This window comes from Penicillium verhagenii, assembly GCF_028828195.1.
Source record: "Penicillium verhagenii strain IBT 33310 chromosome Unknown utg000002l_segment0_segment0, whole genome shotgun sequence".
In the NCBI taxonomy this organism is placed as follows: domain Eukaryota; kingdom Fungi; phylum Ascomycota; class Eurotiomycetes; order Eurotiales; family Aspergillaceae; genus Penicillium; species Penicillium verhagenii.
The window spans coordinates 372,479-396,332 of record NW_026643166.1 but is presented as its reverse complement, the minus strand read 5'-3'; the positions used below and the strand labels follow the sequence as shown (position 1 = coordinate 396,332).

General features: G+C 49.3%; 11 protein-coding genes across 11 annotated transcripts; 5 read left to right on the top strand and 6 right to left on the bottom strand.

The window, feature by feature from the left end:
- Positions 1-382: 382 nt before the first annotated feature.
- On the top strand, positions 383-2,341 carry N7466_000148 (glutamine--tRNA ligase; the record flags this gene model as incomplete). Its single annotated transcript, XM_057159546.1, has 1 exon — positions 383-2,341. The coding sequence occupies one exon, from the start codon at positions 383-385 to the stop codon at positions 2,339-2,341; it is 1,959 nt and encodes a 652-aa protein (XP_057025794.1).
- A 913-nt stretch (positions 2,342-3,254) lies between these two features.
- N7466_000147 (proteasome regulatory particle base subunit RPT5) lies at positions 3,255-4,803 on the bottom strand (the record flags this gene model as incomplete). Its single annotated transcript, XM_057159545.1, has 3 exons — positions 3,255-3,913; positions 3,991-4,406; positions 4,490-4,803. 3 exons carry the CDS (start codon positions 4,801-4,803, stop codon positions 3,255-3,257), a joined length of 1,389 nt encoding a protein of 462 aa, XP_057025793.1.
- Positions 4,804-4,984: 181 nt separating this feature from the next.
- Positions 4,985-7,265, bottom strand: N7466_000146 (putative trimethyllysine dioxygenase TmlH; the record flags this gene model as incomplete). The annotated part of the gene is made up of 10 exons (XM_057159544.1): positions 4,985-5,061; positions 5,144-5,242; positions 5,315-5,386; positions 5,443-5,931; positions 5,989-6,088; positions 6,155-6,420; positions 6,477-6,537; positions 6,833-7,054; positions 7,131-7,173; positions 7,228-7,265. The coding sequence occupies 10 exons, from the start codon at positions 7,263-7,265 to the stop codon at positions 4,985-4,987; spliced, it is 1,467 nt and encodes a 488-aa protein (XP_057025792.1).
- A 519-nt stretch (positions 7,266-7,784) lies between these two features.
- On the bottom strand, positions 7,785-8,969 carry N7466_000145 (putative peroxisomal dehydratase; the record flags this gene model as incomplete). Its single annotated transcript, XM_057159543.1, has 4 exons — positions 7,785-8,130; positions 8,191-8,659; positions 8,723-8,771; positions 8,850-8,969. 4 exons carry the CDS (start codon positions 8,967-8,969, stop codon positions 7,785-7,787), a joined length of 984 nt encoding a protein of 327 aa, XP_057025791.1.
- Positions 8,970-9,541: 572 nt separating this feature from the next.
- On the bottom strand, positions 9,542-10,988 carry rmtA (protein-arginine omega-N methyltransferase HMT1; the record flags this gene model as incomplete). The annotated part of the gene is made up of 7 exons (XM_057159542.1): positions 9,542-9,548; positions 9,609-10,080; positions 10,143-10,474; positions 10,529-10,638; positions 10,715-10,734; positions 10,807-10,820; positions 10,891-10,988. 7 exons carry the CDS (start codon positions 10,986-10,988, stop codon positions 9,542-9,544), a joined length of 1,053 nt encoding a protein of 350 aa, XP_057025790.1.
- Positions 10,989-12,072: 1,084 nt separating this feature from the next.
- N7466_000143 (PGAP3/PER1 family protein) lies at positions 12,073-13,294 on the top strand (the record flags this gene model as incomplete). Its single annotated transcript, XM_057159541.1, has 4 exons — positions 12,073-12,198; positions 12,270-12,312; positions 12,368-13,142; positions 13,240-13,294. The coding sequence occupies 4 exons, from the start codon at positions 12,073-12,075 to the stop codon at positions 13,292-13,294; spliced, it is 999 nt and encodes a 332-aa protein (XP_057025789.1).
- Positions 13,295-13,811: 517 nt separating this feature from the next.
- On the top strand, positions 13,812-15,788 carry agm1 (phosphoacetylglucosamine mutase PCM1; the record flags this gene model as incomplete). Its single annotated transcript, XM_057159540.1, has 6 exons — positions 13,812-13,904; positions 13,961-13,974; positions 14,087-14,231; positions 14,299-14,313; positions 14,373-14,867; positions 14,916-15,788. 6 exons carry the CDS (start codon positions 13,812-13,814, stop codon positions 15,786-15,788), a joined length of 1,635 nt encoding a protein of 544 aa, XP_057025788.1.
- A 350-nt stretch (positions 15,789-16,138) lies between these two features.
- On the bottom strand, positions 16,139-17,873 carry rrp3 (RNA-dependent ATPase RRP3; the record flags this gene model as incomplete). Its single annotated transcript, XM_057159539.1, has 6 exons — positions 16,139-16,351; positions 16,414-16,656; positions 16,716-16,785; positions 16,886-17,352; positions 17,403-17,494; positions 17,552-17,873. The coding sequence occupies 6 exons, from the start codon at positions 17,871-17,873 to the stop codon at positions 16,139-16,141; spliced, it is 1,407 nt and encodes a 468-aa protein (XP_057025787.1).
- A 222-nt stretch (positions 17,874-18,095) lies between these two features.
- Positions 18,096-19,494, top strand: N7466_000140 (Brix domain-containing protein; the record flags this gene model as incomplete). Its single annotated transcript, XM_057159538.1, has 2 exons — positions 18,096-18,302; positions 18,358-19,494. The coding sequence occupies 2 exons, from the start codon at positions 18,096-18,098 to the stop codon at positions 19,492-19,494; spliced, it is 1,344 nt and encodes a 447-aa protein (XP_057025786.1).
- Positions 19,495-19,724: 230 nt separating this feature from the next.
- Positions 19,725-20,574, bottom strand: N7466_000139 (riboflavin synthase; the record flags this gene model as incomplete). The annotated part of the gene is made up of 3 exons (XM_057159537.1): positions 19,725-20,272; positions 20,353-20,475; positions 20,544-20,574. The coding sequence occupies 3 exons, from the start codon at positions 20,572-20,574 to the stop codon at positions 19,725-19,727; spliced, it is 702 nt and encodes a 233-aa protein (XP_057025785.1).
- A 220-nt stretch (positions 20,575-20,794) lies between these two features.
- Positions 20,795-22,503, top strand: N7466_000138 (CaiB/BaiF CoA transferase family protein; the record flags this gene model as incomplete). The annotated part of the gene is made up of 6 exons (XM_057159536.1): positions 20,795-20,971; positions 21,055-21,086; positions 21,174-21,297; positions 21,361-21,865; positions 21,930-22,223; positions 22,292-22,503. 6 exons carry the CDS (start codon positions 20,795-20,797, stop codon positions 22,501-22,503), a joined length of 1,344 nt encoding a protein of 447 aa, XP_057025784.1.
- Between the last annotated feature and the right edge of the window lie 1,351 nt (positions 22,504-23,854).

Below are 23,854 nucleotides of genomic sequence, written 5' to 3'. Positions count from 1 at the left end.
GCATCTTGTGTTCCCTTATTTTTCTCCTTTGTACATTTTGTACCATCACTGTATTTACATTCTCTCTACATGTACATTATTGGTAATATACAATACCTTTTTCCATGACTCAAACCAATGTCGAAATTTGACCTGTATCTTACCAACTAGTGTAACATGTCATCTTCTGACACTCCTTGATACTTTAGTTTTTATTACATATCATATGATCAGTCAATCGTGCAAATAAAAACACCTGCATTCAATGTTTATCTTTGAAGTATACTATATGACTCATCCGGGGTTTAATCGGCCCGATAAGCGAATGGGGACTGATAAGAAAGCATCGCAGCCCCTCCATAAAAATTATCTCCCCCGCCATTGAGAACTCATAACTTCAAGAATGGATCCGGCAAAGCCTGTTGACTTGCCAGAGCGGCCCAAGGTGGCCGCTCAGGAGGCTACTCCCGCCACTCCTGCTGACCCCGCCGCCCCCGCCGGTCCTTCTAAGAAGCAGCTCAAGAAGGAGCAAAGAGAGAGAGAGAAGAAATTGAAGAAAGAGCAGGGCCCCAAGCCCACCAAGGAGAAGCAGTCCAAGCCACAGAAGGCAGCAAAGGAGCCCGCTGCTCCCCGCGACCCCGAATCCATCTTCAAGTCCGGATTCCTCTCCGACGTCTACCAGGAGAGACCTCTCTCCGAGACCCATCCCAAGATCCGCACCCGTTTCCCGCCCGAGCCCAACGGTTTCCTTCACATCGGACACAGCAAGGCCATTGCCGTAAACTTTGGCTTCGCGCGCCACCACGGAGGTGAGTGCATCCTCCGTTTCGACGACACAAACCCCGCCGGCGAGGAGGAACGATACTACAATGCTATCCGCGACATTGTCTCCTGGCTTGGCTTCAAGCCCGTGCGGGAGACAAATGCCAGTGACAACTTTGAGCGTCTTTACGAACTTGCTGAGGAGCTGATCAAGCGTGATGGCGCTTATGTCTGCCACTGCACCAAGGCTGAGGTCAAGGCTCAGCGTGGTGAGGGAGAGGACGGTCAGCGTGGTGGTCAGCGCTATGCCTGTAGCCATCGCACGCGCCCCATTGAGGAGTCTCTCACTGAGTTCCGTGCGATGCGTGATGGCAAGTACAAGGCCGGAGAGGCTGCTCTGCGCATGAAGCAGGATCTGGAGGACCCTAACCCACAGATGTGGGATCTGTTCGCATGGCGCATTCCCGAGAGCGACAAGGAGCACCACCATGCCAAGGGACTGAAGTGCTTCCCGACCTACGATTTCGCCCACTGCCTGTGCGACAGTATCGAGGGCATCACTCACTCCCTGTGCACAACAGAGTTCGAGCTCTCCCGTGTCTCCTACGAATGGCTCAACGACAAGCTCGACGTCTACCGTCCCATGCAGCGCGAATACGGCCGTCTCAACATCACCGGAACCGTCCTCTCCAAGCGCAAGATCATCCAGCTCGTAAAGGAGGGCCACGTCCGTGACTGGGATGATCCTCGCCTCTACACCCTCATCGCCCTGCGCCGCCGCGGAGTTCCCCCCGGCGCCATCCTGAACTTCGTCAACGAAATCGGCGTCACAAAGGCCGTCACAAATGTCCAGATGCACCGCTTCGACCAGAGCGTCCGCCAGTACCTCGAAACCACCGTCCCCCGCCTGATGGTCGTCCTCGAGCCGCTGAAGGTCATCATCGACGACCTCCCCGACGACCACCTGGAGATGTGCGACGTGCCCTTCTCCAAGGACCCCGCCTTCGGCACCCACGACGTCCCCTTCACCAAGACCGTCTACATCGAGCGCTCCGACTTCCGCGAGGTCGACACACCCGACTACTTCCGTCTGGCCCCCGGCAAGACCATCGGTCTCCTGAAGGTCCCCTTCCCCATCACAGCCACCACATTCGAAAAGGACGCCAACGGCCTCGTCACCGTCGTTCATGCCAAGTACGAAAAGCCCGCTGAGGGCGAGACCGCGCCCCGCCCCAAGACCTTCATCCACTGGGTCGCTGAGTCCCCTGCGCATAACAGCCCCATCCGCGCTGAGGTCCGCGCTTTCAACCCGCTCTTCAAGTCGGAGGATCCCTCTGCTCACCCGAACGGTTTCTTGGCCGATATTGATCCCGACTCGGAGCAGATTTACCACGGCGCTATGATTGAGACTGGCTTTAAGGATATTAGCAAGTCTGCGCCGTGGCCTAAGGATGCGGCTGAGGATGACGTTGAGAATAATAAGCACTCTATTCGTTTCCAGGGTATCAGATCTGCTTATTATGCTGTTGATCGGGAGTCGACTGATGATCAGGTTGTTTTGAACCGTATTGTTACGCTTAAGGATGCCGGTAAGAACTAAGCATTTCTACCGCGAGGACTTCAAATGTTCCTAGCTTTTTTTTATCCTTCTATATTTTGTTTTTGAAATGATGGTGTGATGTTTGGGGGTGTTTATATGGTCTTCACCATTGCATTTTGTTCGTTTCAGCTAGGGTTTTGACATGAAGATATTTGCATATATATCAGGATTGATCGGTAGCCCTTAATAACTTTAAGACTTTCCGAGTCATCGACATAAACATTAAAAATAGTTTACTGTATAACAGTCGTAGGCACAGAGATCACGCTAAACTTGAGACTTAAACATCGTAAGGCTGTATGTGGTGTTGGTGGCCTTACTATAGATACCAGACGGTGGAGATGTGCGTGTTATCTGCCTTGACAGGGTTGAGAATGCAGTAGTTCCAATGGGCACCTTGAAGGATATTCCCAGGAGTAACAGTCGAAATGGTTCTGGATAAGGAGGTCCTTGCAGCAGATAAGGCCGGAAGGATGATGGGGTAAATTACAGGAAATCTAAGAAATGACAATTGTGAGGGGATAGCGGGTTCATATATGTGGGTGAATGGATGGATACACAAATGCATGAGCGTGAGAGATCATGTATAAGGAGGAGAGCGATCATACGTAAGCAAGGACATGGAATTAAAGATAGATAGGGAGGGAAAAGGCACGGGAGAGAAGATTGTGCAGATAGGATGGCGCTGAGTACAATCAATAATCAGATTGTTACATACGGTAAGATTGTCGTCACAAGTCTATTCAATGTTTGAAATCATCATGATATTTAGTTTAGAGGCACCACCCGCATGCATAGCGAATTACCGGCCTATTCATGCCTTGAACCACACATACATGACACGAGACGAGAAGAGGGGAAAAGAATTCATAAAAGATGATAAAACGAAAGATCCAATTCTGAAACATAGGCCTTAGACGTAGATACCCATGTTGGTATCCTTCTTCTTAGCCTGGACCTCAGCAATAGCATCAACGTAGTTCTCGTGGCCGATCTTGCTCAATCCCTTGCGAAGCGCAATCATACCAGCCTCAACACACACGGCCTTGAGCTGGGCACCACCGAACTCATCCGTGGACCGGGCCAATTCAGCCCAGTTGACAGTGTCCTCCACGGACATCTTACGCGAGTGAATCTGGAGGATGTTGGCACGGGCTTCCTCGTTAGGCAGAGGGAACTCGATCTTGCGATCCAGACGGCCGGAACGCAACAAGGCCGGGTCGAGAACATCGACACGGTTAGTCGCGGCCAGGACCTTGATGCGGTCGTCCGAGGCGAAACCATCCAGCTGGTTCAGAAGCTCAAGCATGGTTCGCTGCACTTCACGATCACCGGACTTTTCGGAGTCGAAACGCTTGGTACCAACGGCATCCAACTCGTCAATGAAGATGATTGAGGGGGCCTTCTCCTTGGCCAAGGCGAAGCAGTCGCGCACTAGCTTGGCGCCATCTCCGATGAACATCTGTACCAGTTGGGGACCGGCGAGCTTAAGGAAGGTTGCGTTTGTCTCGGCGGCACAGGCTCGGGCCAGAAGTGTCTTACCGGTACCGGGGGGTCCGTACATCAAGGCACCTGCAATTCAAGGATTATGGTTAGCCCTTGCAAAAAGAAAAGACCAAGAATAATGGAAAAGAGATCAGTGGACGTACCCTTCGGGGCCTTGATGCCGAGCTTCTTGAATCGCTCGGCCTCCTTCATGGGCCATACGATAGCCTCGACGATCTCCTCGATCTGCTTGTCCAGACCACCGATATCCGTGTACTTCTCCGTTGGCTTCTCGTCGACCTCCATCGCCTTCACGCGGTTGTCATATTCGGCGGGTAGTGTATCCAAAATGAGATATGAGTCCTTATTGACACCGATCAAGTCGGCGGGCTTCAGCTTCTCGTGATCGACCAAACCGATAAGCGGGAGGAAGATAGTCTGACGGGTCGAAGTCTTGATGACAGCGGATTTGCCCACGCGGGTGGCATCCAGATCGATGTTGGCTCCTTCCTCCGCTGCCTCAGCCTCCACATCCAGATCCAATAGCTCGACAACGTTTCCAACGAGGTATGGTAGTTGTCTAACGGTAGCGCAAATGTCAGCACCAAAGAAGCATTTGTCATCTCGTCCAGAGCCGTCCCGGAGTCCCTGGTGGGACCTTACCTGTTGTTCTCAATCTTTTCTTGATTATCCTTGACCTTTTCCCTCATTGTACTTTGCTCGTGTGTCAAACGTTGGAATTCGCTCTTCATAATCCGCATCTCGTTCTCCAGCATCCGCCGCCGCTTGACGATATCTGCGGTGCTTGAGTGCAGGATTTCCTCATCTAGGAGCTCCTCTTCCTCATCCTTCTTGTCGGCATCGGCCATTTCCGCATCCTCATTGTCACTAGGCTTCTTGTCGTCACCATCTTCCTGGTCTTGCTTCTTGTCTCTGGTCTCGCGCTCAAGGTCGTCGAGGTCCTCAAGGGTGGACATGATGGGTGGTGAATTATCAAAGAATTAGAAACAATCGTGTCAGATAAAAAAGATGTTATTAAAACGCAAGGGGTTTGGTTTAGAGAGGATAGGTCGAAGGTGGAAATGGGGAGGTAGAGGGTTGGCGAAGAGCTTAGGTGTGGCCGAGCTCCAACAACGTCAGTAAGTCACGTGAAAATCATCAACATCGAATAAGTTCTAGTTTGGTCTCAGTTCGATTTTCGCTCATATTATGTGCAATTCCCATTAAAATTGGAACTATGTATCGATAAAAAAAATACTTGAAACTAGTATGTACGATTTTGCAGTTTGATGAGCTACTTTCAGTATATCGGCTTACCTAGGGTAGCTGCCTTGTACGAGGATCCTAGATTGTTCAAAACTTTCTCTCGGCCATGTTTCAAGAGTCGGAGTCGTGAAATGAAATCATCGTTATTCACTGTTTGCCTGTTAGAAATTATGCACCATCATACGCTCAGTTTTTATGGCTCTTTCTCTGCATATTACATACCATAGCCACCGCACATTCTTCGCTTCCCAGTAAACTCGGAGCGGCCATGCAACATTCTCCAATTGTCAAAAACTGGAAAATATACAAGTTAGCTATAGCTATATGCTTCGAAGTATGCCATTACTTACTCAGGGCTGTCCCGGGTTTCAACTGGGTCCAGATTTGGTTGCTCGGCTTATGAAGAATAGAGTTGAAATTCCGAGCCGCCTTGTACCAGCGAGTCTGGTCGCGAACACTCCAATCATTCTTTGGTGCGCGATCATAGTTGTTCCAACGAACTTGATAGACTTTGTTAAAATCAGGATGGATGGAAAGAACAGGGGCGCGGAAGGAAGGTTGAATGCAGACGTCTTCATTGCCGCTCGCATGCCATGAATGTCTTTCTGTGGCCAAGGTGTCATAATCCAAGGGACTCTTCTTTTTCAATTCATGAGCTGCTGCGAGTGCATCTACTAGTAAGCTCTCACCTCCACTTCCATCTGTATGTGACAACAGATGGAAGAGCTGGAGCCTTGCAGGATCGGTGAAATAGGTATTGTCGGTGTGTCCGCCAAGAGGCTCATTGGTATATGCCGTATCCTTGTAGGTCAAATCGGCAGTAAAGTCCCAAAAGCCACCTAAAAAAAGGGTTAGAACTAAATATCTCAGAGTCAGTTGGGACTTCAGATTTATACCATAATGAGTGTGTCGGATGAAAGCAATTCGCTCAATTAATGCCTTCGTTGCCTCGGGGTCAACTGGAACACCCTTGATGAAGCAAAACCCTTGCCCGTGCTACAAAAACCAGTCACATCAGTCACTGCCTTGAAATAAGGCATACAAATATTTTGACAAACTCACAATGTTTTGCAGCCAATCTAGTAAGGCTCTGTCGTTGGATATCACCTCTTGGTAAGATGCCTCTGGATAGTTCTGGTTTTCGGCATTGAAGATGTTCGCAAGCGGCCTTAATATAGGATTAGAATCAATAAACCCTGTGTTGTAAAGCAAGAGACCGTACTTTACACCAGACAATTTGTGTGGGCCAAGATCCCGAGACGTGAATTTGGTAGTCTGATGGGCGACCAGCCAATCCCAAGAATAGACACTCTCATGGCCGTCAGACCCTTACCCGCTTGTTAACCCCGTAATATTCCTCAAGTGGACTTCTAGACAAACTTACAGCCAATTTTGACATCCGTGGGACTCGGTTTGATACACGTCACATCGATATCCTTGGGGACCTATTGGTCTTCTGTTAGTTTTTCCCACCGTGAGACTTCTTAGTGCAGTTTTTCATGCTCCATGCATACCGAAAAGGTATCAACAATTCTCTGTCTCGTTTCTGGGTGAACACATTTGGGACATTGACAATTTTCTCTGGTGAGGAACCATCAACATGGGCTTAAACAAGTATCATTCTTGCAAGGCTTACCTCAAAAAAAGCCTCCCACTATTTTAAGATTAGACATATGAAAGCTCAACAGGTTTCCTTCAATCGGAGGCTCACAATGATAGGAAGGGGAGCTCTCTATAGACGCTACCTTCCCCTTTCAACGTCAGATACCCCTTAGAGTATGTGGCGTAAGCTTTTTGGATATCCGTCTCAGAGTCAAACTGCTTCAGAATAACCGAGTTCCTTGCTTGATCTGGAATCTCAACTATGTTTGCCGTCTTTGTCTTGGGAGCCCCGCTTTTGCGGGCTTGTTCATTCGAGCTCCATCGTAAGGGAACATGTACAAGTCCTCGAGGAACAGCAGCCTATTCCAAAACACAGCAAGGTTCAAATTAGACAATGAATCAAGACTCAGTTATGTATAGGTCCTCCACAACATACCCAGCTAGCCCTCTGTGGAGCCCGCAGGCGGGGGAGTGACGTTCTGATCAGATATTAGCCGAGGTACATTGGTAGCTCGCGATGGGATTCCACATACAGGCGATTACTCCATGACATCGCTGAACGAATAGACATGGCTCTGGTGAAGCTCATGCGAAGGATCTTGGTACAATGGAGCGTATTGAGTTAGGCAAGTAAGTGGTGCAATCTGGGGAATGTCCGAGCTCCTATTTAGAACCTCGGAATGACCGACGGTCACGTGGCTACCTCGCTGAACAGAAACAGTCCCTTTGCTCTAGTTTTACGTTGATTAAAGTGGTTCCAAATCATTTTGTGGGGGAAATACAGTTTGCTGAGGCTACTTTATGCTCTGTGGTTTGTTATTTTGGCCAATCATGCTGGTTGAACAAATCGCGGCTCTTTCTGGGGTTGCAGCCTCTTCCGTTAGAAGTATGTGTTAATACCTAGTAGTATCGCAGGAGAATAGGTAGGAAGCTCGAGTCGAGTAAATTTAAATGGAATCAAAATTGCTTATATCACATGTGCAGACAAGGCTTATTGACGGATTTGATGATAAACAGTGCACGGAGCATTGCTGCTGTATAGACAGGGATGCATAAAGCACTAGCATTATAAAGACCCGGCACCACAGAATCACAGCTTGCTCTTGGGGTTAGTAACCTTCAGCAAGCATCGGCCGTTGCTCAAAACAGCCTTGCCATTCTGGTTCTTGGTGACAAATCGAATTTCCTCAAAGCCATCAGCTCCAGCATTGCCCAGGCGCCAGATCTCGGTGGTCAGCGTATCACCAGGACGAACAGGCGATGCAAAACGAGCCTGGAATTCTTTCAAGTTTGACGGATCACTACCACCCAGGAGGCGCAGAATGCCATGAGCAGAGGAGTTCCAGCTAAACAGGCCGTGGATGATGATGCCACCGAAGCCCATCTTCTGGCCTGGCTCCGGGGTAGCGTGGAGAGGGTTGTAGTCTCCATTCAAACTATTTAGATAATTAATACGCCGGTCATACAATAATCAAGGATATAACGTGGAGTTTTACCGGTATAGGTGCGCAGTCTCCATGTTGGTCTGAACAACATGAACAGCGTCGGGGTTCTTGCCCTCTGGGGGTGGGAAGTTAACAGTAGCGGGACCTTGATATTTGTAAGTAATCAGGTCGTCAACTGGGTGTTTGGTCTTGAAATTACCCTTGGGACCGCCCCAGTTGCCCTGTCCAACCAAGAAACCACTGGACAGGACCTTGGCATAGATCTCGCCGGTCGCTTTATCGACGATAGACTGCTCTGTCTCGATGACGGTACCAGGCTTTCCCTTATCATAAACGCCGATGACCTTGTTGCGCAGCTCAAATTTGCGCCCAGCACTAGTAGGGGGGAGCGGCTTCAGGACAGTTATCTTACGCTGGCCATCGACACCGTGGCGGTGATCCAGCTTTGGGACGCCAGGGATGTGAGTAGCCTTTTGGCGCGCATAGAAATCAGTCACCTCATTGTCTGTGAGCTTAAAAGCTGAGAGATTGAATATTGATTAGCGTTGTCCTCTTGTTTCCTTGCGATCGATACACGACATACGAAGAATAAGGGGATAGGTCGGGAAGACCGAGAAATTGGGGTGCAGCTCCTATCGAAAGCATTAGAGAGAGGCAAAACGAGAAGAAAAAAAAGCTGCACAAAGATCAGCAGTCTCGAGTGGACCTACGTAGAGGAATTGGAGCTCGTCGGCCTTGCAGCCAATGCTGTTGGCGAACAGTAAGACGTCGCGCTTCTGCCAAGAGACCTCTTGAGGCGGGAATTCGTGACCAGCTCCGGGGGCAGACATTGTGATAGATGTTTTTTAATTTAGAATGAAAACAAGAAAGTGCAGGAAACTGCCAAAAGATAAACGGGAAATGAAGACGGGGCGAAGCTAAAGTAGGATTGAACAATTGCGGGGCGACCCTGGGCCGAGGATCTGATAATGATTTGCTCTCATGATTACCGACGCCGCGCCATACTGCTTGGCAACACTTACCGAACTTGTCTTTTTCGGGATTTACAGTGGAGAAAAGATGGATTGTGGATAAAAAATTGAAACAAATCCCTAAGAGGACATGAAAAGAGCGTAGGAGTTGATAGACTAAGCATCGACTCGGGGTATCTACTTGGTAATTTCCAGATGTCGAGGAGCTTCATAAAATCTCTCCATATCGCGCCATATAATGCCTTTTACCTGCCACCCAGATGAAAAAACGCCAGTGAAAAAAACGAGGCCGGAAGCCATGTTAAATCGCCCTGTGTAGATCCTTACCCATGCTATGCCGCATTGCATCAGCAATGAGACATTTTCTTCAAAACGTGTAACTGCGTCGAATGATCGTAGAAAAGGACGAACGAAAATTAAAATCATTCAAATTAGCACCTAGATGGACGTCAGTACAAATTCGTATACACAAAGCCTTATTCATTTGATAAAACTCACATGCGGTAGGAGCAGCTGCCCTCGGCGAAGCGAGTGGGGTCATTAATCTCGAACTTGTAAGAGAGGTCGATATCCAAATCACGCTTGTTCTTGTCGTTGGGGCGGTTCTCGATCCAACCGGAGACAGTCTCACCCTCCTCAATGGTAAGCACGTCACGGAGGTAGAAGACGGTTTGCTTCCAGTGAGTGTACTTGGCGTGGGGGCCGGTAGAGAAGTGAATTGGCTTGTGGCAAGCGCTGAACTCAATATCGAACCAAGAGATCATGGCGTGGATGAAGTCACTGCGCTTGGCGATAAGGTTGTAGGGCACGCGGAACGCAAGGTCAGCGGCGGTAACAGTGTTCAGATCAAAGGTGATGATAGGGCAAGGGTCGGTCACAAGAGCCTTCATCTCGACGGTATCGACGAGGGGCTCGGTGAGAGCGATCTGCTTCATCGGGCTGTAGTCAAAGCCGTAAACGTTGTCCCAGACTGTACAAGTCGAGTTAGTTATCTGTGGCCAATAAAAGGTTGGGGGTTCGCAATTCACTTACATCCAATCTTGTCATCCTTGTAGTCGCCGTCCTCAATGGCAGCAACGTACATAGTGGCCTTGTCAGGGAAGATCTTACCACCCTCGGCAAGGTAGGTGTCACGGGCGTACAGGACGGTGTCCAGCATGGACTCGTAGAGAAGGAAGTAACCCATCCACTCGGAGATAATGATATCAACCTTGGGGAAGGGAAGGTGAACTTCCTCCATCTTACCCTGGAGAAGGGTGATCTTGTCGGACAGGCCGTTGACGGCGACAATCTCCTTGGCCTTCTCAATGATGGAGGACATGTCCACACCAATGACGTGCTTAGCACCAGCGCGAGCAGCGAACCTGGAGGATTATAAGCATGGATGCTAACAAATGGATTATTTCCGAGACACATACATGCTCAGAATACCAGTACCACAGCCAACATCCAGGACAACCTTGTCCTTGAAGATGTGGCGGTTCTGGTAGATCGAATCACGGTAAGAGCGAGTACGGACATCATCCTTCTATAGAGCACAATAATTGGTCAGCAATCGATTTATATTCACGGTATGGTCTTAGCAAAGGATCGAGTTAACTTACCAGCATCTCCTCGTGAATACCTGTATGTGAATAAGATAAACGCATCAGTAAACCGCCACCGTACTCTCAAGGACTTGTCTGTATGTATTTACCGTGGTGATCGTAGCTGTTGAGATACCAATTAGCTTCTGGACATTTCGATATAACATCTTAACCAGATATCAGGAACGACATACCTGGTGAAGTAGCGGACTTCAGCGTGCTCCATGCCAACCATGCGATCGGCGCTGCTGGTGATAACCCCATCGGGGTGAGAGGCTGCAGATCCACTCATTCTGGTTATGTGTGGTTAAATAGATGGTTCAAAGTAAATGTGAAGAAGAAAAGAAAAATGCAAGAGGATGGTCTAAGTGAAAGACCTGGTAAGTTATGTCTCGAACTTTTTTTTTCGCGGAAGTCCTAACGCCAAGCTTTACTCAAAAAATCTCCCCGCCTGCAACCACGCTAAGCCTATCTGGCTTGCTATCACGTGTAGATAACATCACGCGGATGGACAAGCCCTCTCACGTGATGCAGTTAGGGCTAGGAGTTTGTATACAAAACAAAGGGTCCAGGGCAACCGGAGGTGCTGGGCAGTCATCAATTTATATGTACCTTGAAGTACTCGAAGCACCATCTATATGTACTATTTATACCTGAAATGCCTACCTAATTACCACCTATGAGTACTATCTACCATGTATCAGGTGCTCAATTGTTTCCGAGGTTAACTCAGACTCGTTGGTATTTTAAGGTTACCTACGGAGTATATGTAGTAACAATCCATCGATCTGGTGCAGGAAGAGGGAATTTTGAAGCTCTCAATATGTACTCTGGGTACCATGTCTGTATGTATGGAGTAGTATATGTAACATTGGACTAGTAGGTATTTATTTCAAATGTGTCCAAATGAACCGTAAAAGTGGACATCATGTGGACTCAAGCTCAGCCTTGGAGAGAGTGTAAAGTCTGGGATGCCATAAGTAAATATATTCATGTACAAATTCAAATAGTGCGATTCAAATGTTGACGTGTTCAAGAGTCTGCATGTGCATATAGGACTAAGAGATTTTGAGGCTGAAGTTTGAACCTCCAGGGCTGGATCGTAAAAAGATACTTGGATTTTCTTGTTAACCAATTTATAAAACTCATACCTGAAACCCCAAGTCAGCCCTGGAGTCAGAGTTGAGAATCAGAAATAAATTTAAAGGTGAAAATTAAGCCAGACATGCAACTCTCAGCCTTTCGATCTTGAATGTAAACGCTGTGCTGTCATTGCCAAGACTACCGCGGATGCTTCCCAGGCCGCCCGGAGCTCCGCCCGACTGATCTTTCCTCCATGCTGACGCGTGTCACGCCATTAAAAGTTACAGAACACCATGAATTTGGGTGCCTACCGAGTGAACACTTCCACTCTTCTTGCCGTGGTTCTCCTGGCTTGTCTCGTGGGCCAGTCTTCGGCATCTCTGGGTGACCATCTCCCTGATTTTAGAGAATGTGTCCAGGTAACCTTTTCCTACTTGGCCCTCCCCAATGAGACCCTTGCACAAAGCTAACTTTCCCCTCCCTTCCCCAGGTTTGTAAAACCGAGAATTGCAATTCTGGAAACTCCGTGCTACGTAAGGCCACATTGTTCCGACTCTGTTCTCCAGCTTTCATTCTGACCGTCTGCAGCTCTGCACCACCGCTTGTTATTATGGACCTGCCCAGCTGAATGCGACTATACCTGTCAACATGTCATTACCGACCGTCGAGTCTCGCGTGACCCGCCAATGCTACACCCGATCGTTCAATTCCATGGCAAATGGCCCTTCCGCCGCCTTCTGGGGATGCAGGAGCCCTTCTCTGTGCTCTTCTCCTTCTTCAACTTCGCCGCCCACTGGAATGGCATGTCCCGGGTCCAGGAGAACATCCCCGCATGGCACTCACTTCGACCATACTACATGATGTTTGGATATTTTGGATTGGCTAGTTGGACATTCAGTATGCTTTTCCATACCAGGGATTTCCCTATCACGGAGAAGCTAGATTACTGGGGCGCTGGTGCCAGTGTCCTATTCGGTCTCTATCTGGCCGTGATCCGGATTCTGCGTCTAGACCTTGAACAACCGAATTACCGACCCACCTTGCGTCGGCTGTGGACAGTTATCTGTCTGCTGCTGTACACCATGCATGTCTGTTATCTCACCTTCTGGTCCTGGGATTACACTTACAATATGGCGGCCAACGTGGTGGTTGGTATCATCCAGAATGTCCTATGGACTGGGTTCAGTATTTTCCGGTATAACAAGTACCTTAAGTCCTGGACTGCCTGGCCTGGTATGATTGTGGCTTGGATCATCCTCGCCATGAGCTTAGAGTTGCTCGACTTTGCACCTTGGCATGGATTGATCGACGCGCATAGCCTGTGGCATCTGGGTACCGTGGTCCCCACAGCCTGGTGGTATTCGTAAGTCCCTCGCTTCTTTCTTGCACTGTTTTTTTTTTTTTTTCTTTTTCTGCGTTGCTTCATGCATTGACTAACGCATATCGCTTCTGCCCGACAGTTTCCTTATCAAGGATACGCAAGATGACATTGCCGGCCACAGACTCAAGGCGTAAAATAAAGTGGGCATAAAATTTGTGCCATCTATCCCCCAAAATTGGGTGAGAAACACCTTAGGTATGATGTTTTTTATTTTCATTTTTGGTGTACAACAAGACGGATGGAGCCCTGGAGGTTCCGGTAGACCCGTGGCTATAGTAATAATCAGTCAATATTTGTACCTTTCTTCTCCCCACTTCCAAGTTTATCTTGTAATCTGAGCGCAACTAATAATTAATTTCCACGCCGCGAATTGCGGGTGGGGGTGTTATTGCCACGACCCGATAATGTAACTGATCACAAACATTTTGTACTGGGTTCCCCGCCATTGGCTCACCGCTAAGGTCGTCGCATTAAGCCCGTGTCTCACCCGCGAGCCCCTCTCTTGTTTCTTTTTTTGGTTTCAAGTAACTCTTTCCTCTCCCACATCTCCTCTTCATTTTAAAATACCAGACTCGTTGCGCGCCTCTCCACAGAAACAAGAACTTCTAGTTTGTTCAGCTTCCTGTTTGATCGCAGCACATTTCCGCCACAATGGCCTCCCCGGCTGTCAAGAAAGCAATCTCCGAGGCTGCGCTGCAGTATACAAAGCCCGAAGGAAAGGTTTTTGAATATGGTACCGCAGGGGTAAGTCGCACTACGTTATGGACCTTTTTTTAGGGCTCTTACTAACCTCGCGACAGTTTCGCATGAAAGCGTGAGTCCAGTAAACACCGATCAGCCCTTGTCTCCACACCTCTCCCCGCGATCGTCCTTTTTTTTTTTGGCTTTGTTGACGTCGGTCATCGCTAACTGCCATGACCTTGAAGTGACCTCCTCAACACCGTTGTCTTTGCCGTTGGCCTGCTAGCTGGTCTGCGTTCTAAGAAGCTTAGCGGCCAATGGATCGGTGTTATGGTGACTGCGAGCCACAACCCCGCGGAGGACAATGGAGTCAAGCTGGTTGACCCGATGGTAAGAATCCAATGGCTATGTGATTTTGTTTTCAAAGAAGACCTTCTAACGCTATCCGAGTTAACAGGGCGAGATGCTTGAAGTAAGACCGACGTTATTCCTACAATTTCATTGATTCCCTAAGCTCACCATCCTATTTAGGCTGAATGGGAGACATATGCAACCCGCCTGGCCAATGCCCCGCTCGAGTCCATCGCCGATGTCTACGATCAACTTGTGAAGGAGATCGATGTTAAGGTAACTAACCCGGCCCGCGTGGTCTATGCCCGCGATACTCGTGCCTCCGGTTCTCGTCTCGTGGGTGTGCTCAGCGCTGCCATGACTGCAACTGAGGTCGAGTTCATCGACTTCAAGTATATGACCACCCCTCAACTCCACTACGTTGTGCGCTGCAAGAACACTCTCGGAACACAATACGCATACGGAGAGCCTTCCGAGGAGGGTTACTACGACAAGCTTACGAAGTCCTTCAAGAAGGTTATGCGGGGAGTTAAGGTTCAGGGTTCCTTGACTGTCGACTGTGCCAACGGTGTGGGTGGCCCTAAGTTGCGGGAGTTGATCAAGGTCCTAGATTCCGGACTCGAGATTAAGGTTATCAACGATGATGTGATCAACCCTGACAGCCTGAACTTCGATGTATGTTTTTTCCCTTGAACCATATGAACATCCACTAACTGTACCCAGTGCGGTGCCGACTATGTTAAGACAAAGCAACGTGCCCCTCCCTCTTCTAAGGCTGTCGCCCTCGATCGCTGTGCCTCTCTGGATGGTGATGCTGACCGTCTGGTTTACTACTTCTCCGACGAGAGCAACGTCTTCCGTTTGCTTGATGGTGATCGCATTGCTACCCTCGCCGCTTCTTTCATTGGCGACCTTGCCCGCAACGCCGGTATTGCCCAAAAGTTGAAGATTGGTGTTGTTCAAACAGCATACGCCAACGGCGCCTCCACCGACTACATTGAGAAGGTGCTGAAGCTCCCCATCATCTGCACAAACACCGGTGTCAAGCACCTTCACCACGCCGCTCTCCGATTCGACGTCGGAGTCTACTTCGAGGCTAACGGACACGGTACCGTCACTTTCTCAGAGAATGCCATGAAGGTTATCAACAACACCGAGCCTCAGTCCCCGGCTCAGAAGAGTGCCCTGGAAACTCTCCAGGCTCTTACCGATCTGATTAACCAGGCTGTCGGTGACGCCCTCTCTGACATGTTGCTCGTTGAGGCAATCCTTGCCCACAAGGGCTGGAGCCCCAAGGAGTGGCTGGGCACCTACACTGACCTGCCCTCTCGCCTTGTGCGAGTTGAGGTCAAGGACCGCTCGATCTTCAAGGCTTACGATGCCGAGCGCAAGCTTGAGTCTCCTGCCGGTCTCCAGGCCAAGGTCGAGTCTCTGCAGTCCCGGTACAACAAGGGCCGCAGCTTTGCCCGTGCCAGTGGCACTGAAGATGCTGTCCGTGTCTACGCTGAGGCCGCTAGCCGGTCTGAGGCGGATGATCTTGCTACTCGCGTCGCCAATGCCGTTCGCGAGGCGGGCAGCTCCGATGGCCAGCAGTGAAACAGTCAAATGACTTAGACATGCGAACAGTGGAAAATTGTTCGCTACAAAAGATCACGACAGCGTTTTGCAACTGGGGTCTCCTGTAATAGAAGGGAGCTACGGCCCTAGTAAAATACTTTCGATATCATTTTGATGCAGTAATGAAACTCATACCCATGCTCATTGAGCATGACTCTGGAACTTAAACTAAAAGTGCATACTTAAAACCACCATGTAGGACGATATTTTTTTCATTCGTACTTTTTCTCCCAAAGGGACGTAAAATTATACAAGAACCAAGTCATTGGGCCGATGGGCCAGCCATCAATCAATCAAAACATTCCATTTTCATATCGCCAGAAGCGAGTTTAGCCTTCCTCCTTGTCCATCTCGTCACGACCCCGCTTGCCCTTTCCAAATTGCTTCTTTCCGGCCTTGTTGCCGTGCTTCTCATCGTAATCCTTCATTTGCGCAATCGCCTGTCTCTGTGCATCACTGACTCGGTCGGCGAGAACCATGACCTCGTCCTTTGGAGCATCATACTCGGGAAGCTCCTTGCCAAGCGCACCTTCGATACGTTGCTATTACATTCATTAGCCCTCGATCTTGCAACGAGAAAGTATAACGAAATACGAGAACTTACCCAAATCTCCACATCATACTGGCTGACAAAAGAAATGGCGACACCACTCTTACCAGCACGGGCGGTTCTTCCCACGCGGTGAATGTAAGTCTTGGAGTCTGTTGGCAGATCGTAGTTGAGGACGACATCCACGGAAGGGATATCGAGACCACGAGCTGCGACATCAGTAGCAACTAGGATGTCGCGAGCACGAGAACGGAATTTGCCGAGCGCACCCAGACGTGCAGATTGAGAGAGTTGTCCCTGAAAATGGTATTAGTATACGACTTGTTCACGGGTGCGGTGATGATTCGGGAACATACATGGAGAGGGATCGCAGGGAATCCGAGCGCACGCAGAAGGTAAGCGAGTCTCTGGGTCTCGTGAACAGTCCTAAAAAGTTATAATAAGCGCCTGTCTTCTCGTCCATCCGGGGGAAGATGGTGAATTGAAAAAAGTCACGACATCCGAGAGAGTCGCAATAGTAACATACCGCATGAAAATGATACAAGAGTGACCTGTGAATTCCTGGAGGAGGTAGATGAGGTGGACATCCTTGTGCTTGTGAGGTCTCAAGAGGAAGTATTGCTGCAGCGTGGAAACGGTCTGGTACTTGCTCGAAACAGAGACACGGAGCGGGTTGCTGAGAGATGCACGCTGGAGAGACTCAACCTTGGAGCTCAGAGTAGCGGAGAAGAGGAATGTCCGGCGCTCGCGAGGAAGCACCTTCAGGATCTTGTCCAAGATAGGACCGAAGTCCATGTCAAGAAGTCTGTCGGCTTCGTCCATGCAGAGGTATTTCAGGCCGCGAAGAGAGAATCCCTTTGTGTTCTCAAGGTGATCGAGGAGACGTCCGGGGGTCGCGACGATGATGTGAGGCTTCTTTCCGAGCGAGATGCTTTGAGGGACCATGTCCATACCACCAACAAGAACTGTTGTCCGGACGCCAATTGTCGAACCCTATAAGAAGATTAGAACGTGTTGGATAGTATAGAATGAAGAGTCCGTACAAGGTTCTCAAAGGCTAGCGAGATTTGGTAGGCCAATTCTCGGGTAGGCGAGATGATCAGTGCGTAAAATGGCTGGGGCTTGTCCATGAGAGCTTTAGAATGTTGTCAGTAAATGCTGGTTATGCTGATCAGGCGGAGATACAACATACTCTGGAGGATCGGGAGGGCGAAAGCTGCAGTCTTTCCGGAACCAGTTTCTGCGAGACCGATGATATCGCGGCCCTCTAGAGCAGCTGGGATCGACTCTGCCTGAATCGGTGTTGGCGCCTTGTACCCCATTTTCTCACAAGCAGTGACGAGCTCAGGCATGACACCCAAATCCTTGAAGGATTTCTTTGCGGCGGTCTCGGGGGTGGGCTCTATGGTATCCTCCGAGGCGTCGTCGCCAACCTCGGGGGTTGGGGAGCTAGCATCGACTTTTTCAGCAGCAGGCGCCTCTTCGGCGACCTTGCGTTTCTTGACTGGAGGCATCTTGAGGAAGTTTTGATGTTATTCCAGAAAAAAAGTTGATCGCGGTCGAGATCCATCTCAAAATAATTTAATGTGGGTCCGCAACATCGTTCCTCCGCTCTTCTCCGCTGGGATTTTTTGGAGAAAAAAAAATCAAAGACCAACCAGAGAAGAGCTGAAGCTTCTCATATCCCCATCCTTTTGATATTTTATTTTTGAGGACTCGATACCATATAGCCCATCATGGCCAAAGCACGTGTTAAGAAGCGCACTCACCTCCGGCCGCAAAATGCCTCTTCAGGGTCTAACAAGGCCGGCGCTGCTTCTATGAACAAGACCCCCAAGTCTATGGTCATTCGAATTGGCGGTTCGCAGGTTGGTACCAGTGTCAGCCAATTGGTCAAGGATGTTCGACGGATGATGGAGCCCGAAACAGCAGTGCGATTGAAGGTATGGGATATTGAAAAAATCGCCTCCATGGTTTTGTTGCTAATCGTGTTTACAGGAACGCAAATCCAACCGACTGCGCGATTACACCGTCATGGCCGGTCCCCTCGGTGTCACACATTTGATGCTTTTCTCCAAGTCCGCCACCGGAAACACCAACATGCGTATTGCAGTCACACCTCGCGGCCCGACCATGCATTTCCAAGTCGAGAACTATTCGCTCTGCCGAGACGTTGAGCGCGCAATGAAGCGCCCCCAGAGTGGAGGCCAGGATCACAAGACACCACCTCTTTTGGTGATGAACAACTTCAACACCGCAGATGTCACAGAGGACTCCAAGGTGCCCAAGCGCCTCGAGTCTCTCACCACCACAATCTTCCAATCCCTTTTCCCTCCCATCAACCCGCAAGCCACCCCCCTTCACTCTATTCGTCGTGTCATGTTGTTGAACCGTGAGCCATCTACCGAGAACGACGGATCATATGTCCTCAGTCTCCGACACTACGCCATTGCTACGAAGAAGACCGGTGTGTCAAAACGCATCCGTCGTCTGGACCCCAAGGAAATCCGAAACAGAGAAAAGAAGAAGGCCACTGTCCCAAATCTCGGTAAACTGGAAGACGCTGCCGACTACTTGCTCGATCCCTCCGCGGCAGGCTACACATCTGCTTCCGAGACAGAGCTGGACACGGACAACGAGGTGGAGATTCTGGAGAGTGCAACCCGAAGAGTTCTCAACAAGCGTGAGCAGCAACGCCAAAAGGCCGCAGAGAAGGGCGAGAAGAAGCCTGCTACTGCACCGGGTGTGGAGAAGCGGGCCGTCAAGCTGGTCGAATTGGGCCCCCGCCTCAAGCTTCGATTGATGAAGGTCGAGGATGGTGTCTGTGATGGTCAGGTTATGTGGCACGACTATGTCACTAAGACTGAGAGAGAGAAGAAGCTTCTGGAACAGACCTGGGCCGTCCGCCGCAAGGAGAAGGCAGCTCGCAAGAAGCTGCAGAAGGATAATATTGAGAAGAAGAAGGCAGAGAAGGCCAAGGCGAGATCTAAGGGCGAGAAGGTGGAGGACGACGACGAGGATGAGGAAATGGATGACGAGGCCGATTGGCTCAGCGACGACTTTGGCGCGGAAGACGATGGAGATGAGGATTCTGAGCCTGAAGCTGGCGATGGAGACGAGTCTATGGAGGAGTAAGAGCGTGGCTATAGTCAAGATTTTCAGACTTGCCCACAAAATGATCCCAATTCTATACCCACGAGCCTCATGGTGGTTTCCGGTGTACATGTACATGGAGTTTGCGAATCAATGTTTTGAACGGAAAAAAAATATGCATAATGCTTTCTTGAATTTTAATGATGTTTATTCTCGTCACGGGCATAAGATTGGGGTTTTTGTTTCCCTGTAGCCTTTACACTTATTTCCTTTTATTTCTTGAGCTTCTCGTCAACGATGCGAGCCACCATCTTCTCGAGGATAGCGAAATCTCCCCCGGCAGTACCGGCAAAGTAGCCCTGGACGCTCTTCTCGACATATTTACCCACAATGTCAATCTCAACGTTGACCTCCTCGCCAGGCTTTTTCGCAGCCGTAACAACCTTGTCCTGCGTGTAGGCAATAAGCATAACCTCCCAATAACCATCCGCGCCATCAACGACCTTGGTCACAGTCAAACTGGCACCGTCCAGAGTAACGTATCCCTTTTCGACGACGTAGCGCAGGATATCCCTCTCCCGCGGCTGCAGCCGGAACGTCAAGGCATTTCCGTCCGGAGTGACAGAAAGGATCTTCGCAACGGTATCAACATGGCCCTGCACGAAATGTCCACCCATCCGCGTATCCGCGGCAACAGCGCGCTCAAGATTGACGCATGATCCGGCCACGAGAGACCCGAGATTCGTGCGACGCAGGGTCTCCGGCGCAACTCCGACCTTGAACCAGGTCTTGTCGAACTCGGTCACAGTGAGGCAGGTTCCTGGACAAATTATTTCCGTGTTAGGGGCCAGCTCAAGGTTGAAGATTATTCAGGTTCTCGAAATAGGGGAGGCTATGTACCATTGACGCTGATGCTGTCGCCCAAGTGCGCGTCTCCCAGGATCTCTGCGCAGTCGGAGATCGTCAGTGATGTTCCCCCGCCCCCGCTCGACGAGGTATCGAGGGGCTCCAGGGCCGTGACGGCTGAATTTGAAAAAGAGCTTTGTTAGCTACTATGGACTTCAGAATATAACATTGCTTAATAAACTCACTTCCAATTGTCTCGACGAGGCCAGTGAACATTTTGGCGTGTATAGATTCTAGAAGGAGAAAAGTTGGGAGTTCGGTGATCGACCTCGGCCTAGGACTCCGCACCGAGCGGTGTCTGCCACTGTCGGCGTTTCAACGGAGGTTCCCTTATACCGCTATTAGCACTTTATAAACATTCCTTATTCCCAGAACCGGAGAGTTTGTTGCACTTTCTTTGCATTCTTTGAGTGTTTGACAATTGTATTTTTGAACGATGGCTGTCGCACTTCGATCGAATGTTCTTGCTCGGCGATCGTGCTTAGCTTGGTCTAGCAGTGCCTTGCGGCGCATGCCGTCTAGTAGGGGCTACTCCAGTCCAGCTTCAAGTATCGATGGTACGCTGCCTTTGGCGGGCATTCGGGTGCTTGATATGACCCGAGTTCTAGCAGGTGTGAGTTGTTATTTTTTCTTTTCTTTTTGTCTTCAATATGTTCCTTCTACAGAATTGATTGCTAAATTGGCCTCATTCAATAGCCTTATTGTACTCAGATTCTGGGTGATCTAGGGTATGTGAGGACCCAGAACTCCCAATAATGCATTTTGGTCTTTAAATTGTTGTTTCATCTTATCTCTGACAATTAATTTCGTGACAGAGCCGACGTCATCAAGGTTGAACACCCCGTGCGAGGTGATGATACTCGTGCCTGGGGCCCACCTTATGCCAAATATGAAGACGACTCGAGGAAAGGCCCTGGTGAGAGTGCCTACTACCTTGCTGTTGGTATACCCTCATCCAAGTGCATACTAGGGACTTGATCGAAAATACTAATTGAGCTGCAGGTTAACCGCAACAAAAAGTCCCTTGGACTGTCCTTTCAACACAAGTCTGGCGTCGAGATTCTCCACAAACTCGTAAAGGAATGCGATGTGTTGGTGGAGAACTACCTCCCAGGTGGCCTCGCAAAATACGGCATGGACTACGAAACCATTCACAAGATCAATCCCAAGTTGATCTATGCCAGTATTACCGGTTATGGCCAAACCGGACCCTACAGCAATCGTGCCGGATACGACGTCATGGTGGAAGCTGAGATGGGATTAATGCACATTACCGGAGCGCGAGACGGTGCCCCGGTTAAAGTCGGTGTAGCAGTCACTGACTTGACGACCGGTCTTTATACTTCCAATGCGATCATGGCAGCTTTGCTTGCGCGGGTCCGCACAGGAAGAGGCCAGCACATTGATGCCTGTTTGAGTGATTGTCAAGTCGCCACGTTATCGAACTTGGCTAGTTCTGCCTTGATCAGTGGACAGAAGGACTCAGGCCGATGGGGCACAGCACACCGTAAGTTGACCGCTTGTGATCAAAAATTACATTCCAGAGGAGACTGACTAATGTTCGTATTTAGCATCCATTGTACCATACCGGAGCTACAAAACCCTTGATGGAGACATTCTTTTCGGTGGCGGGAATGACAGATTGTTCGGCGTGCTTAGTGATCGACTTGGATTCCCAGAATGGAAGACTGATGCGCGCTTTGTGACGAACAGCGATCGCGTCAAGCATCGAGCGGATATTGATGGGTTGATCGAGACCACGACACAACAGAAGACCACGCAGGAATGGCTGGAGATATTCGAGGGCAGTGGAATGCCTTATGCGGCTGTCAATGATATTCAGGGCACATTGAACCACAAGCACGGTATGTCTGGCGATTGAATTTGCTCTCCTAGCGGAGGTTTCTTCCTCTCTCTCTAATTACGATATTAGTTCTGGCCCGAAATATGGTCACTGAAGTCGAACACTCAGCCTGTGGCCCCATCAAGCTGGTCAATACTCCCATCAAGTACTCCGAAGCTACTCCCGGCATACGCTCCCCTCCACCTACACTCGGCCAACACACCGATGAGATCCTTGGTAGTGTTCTTGAATATGGCGAGGCGGATATTGCTAAATTAAAAGAACAGGGTGTGATCTCTTGAATAAGCCCTAAGAATTACCTCGGGAGATGTTTATAGCGCCAACATACTGCACTTATGTACATAAAGAGTCTCTTGGGCTCAATAGCATGGAAATGACAATGACATAAATACGGGCAACAGCCTATCTTTTTGCAACATTGAAAGGCCTCTTCTCAAGTGCTTATTTGTTCAGTCTCGTTGCTGCTTGTGGCTTTGGATCACTCACTTGGAACGGTTTAGCGAGTAGGTATGAGGAATTTTGCGGGTTATATTTCCCACCAGCTTCTTCCATGGATTTTATGAGAGCCCATCCACTCATAATCCCCTCAGTTTGCTGTAACTAAGCTCTGAGTTTGTCATCTCCTTCGAAATTGAGCTCAAATCTTGATGTGCTAAACTAATTCTACATTCTCTCTACAGACTCGCATAATATGCCAGCAAAGCAAGCTCGCGGGAGGGAGATGGCTGCTCAAGCTCTTCCTCCTCTCCCCTTGGCTCAAGCCACGCCAGAGCTATAGACCTCCACAATATCGAGTGTGTGGGCGGGCTCCATCATTGGGCCCAACCTCCTACGATTCATTCTTTGTCGAAACATATGTCCAAGGCCAAAGATGGAGCAACAAGGTCATCACTTATACCCACGAACTAGGCAACGCCTAGGCTGAATCACACCTCATCAGAGAAAAGACAAGAGTTCAAGGTGTTTTCAATCACTTGGTGGGATTTTGAGGTTGGGAAAATCCTTTCCTCAAGGCTCAATCCATCGACCCGGGGTTTCGCTGATTTTAAATACATTGGAAACCCTGGACCAACACACTTTGAGCGGGGGACGAATGCCTGAAATGATAGAAAGCATATCATCTGCCCTGAATGACCAGTTCGTGGTTTTCCAGTACCAAGATTACCAGGCAAAGATTGTGGAAATAAAGAAAAACAATAACAATTTTAATTGTACGTGCTATAAAAATTGAGAGTGTGTACATACTATGTATAGGATTTAAATCGGCAACTGGTGGGCCCACCGATAATGATCACGTGAGGCTATACAGATATTCGGGTCACAGACGTTCATCTTCACCTTGAAAGTTAGAACCAAGATACCAGCAAATCTACCTCACCAGGATTGTGCGTAGCCAGAACGGTGAATCAATGGGAGGGAGAGGGGTATTCACCGACTTGTTTGGAGGAACCGCCGAAAAGGGCGCGCGTGGTGTTTGCGTGGCATAAAGACCTCTCATCTCTCACTTCGCTTTCTTCCCTTCTATTCTTCTTTCCGTCCGAAATTTCTTTTTTTTTCAGCGGCGCTTTTACCTGCATCACAGGAAATCTCTTTTGCTTGGTTCCTTTTTTCCTTTGTTGTTTCCACTCCTTT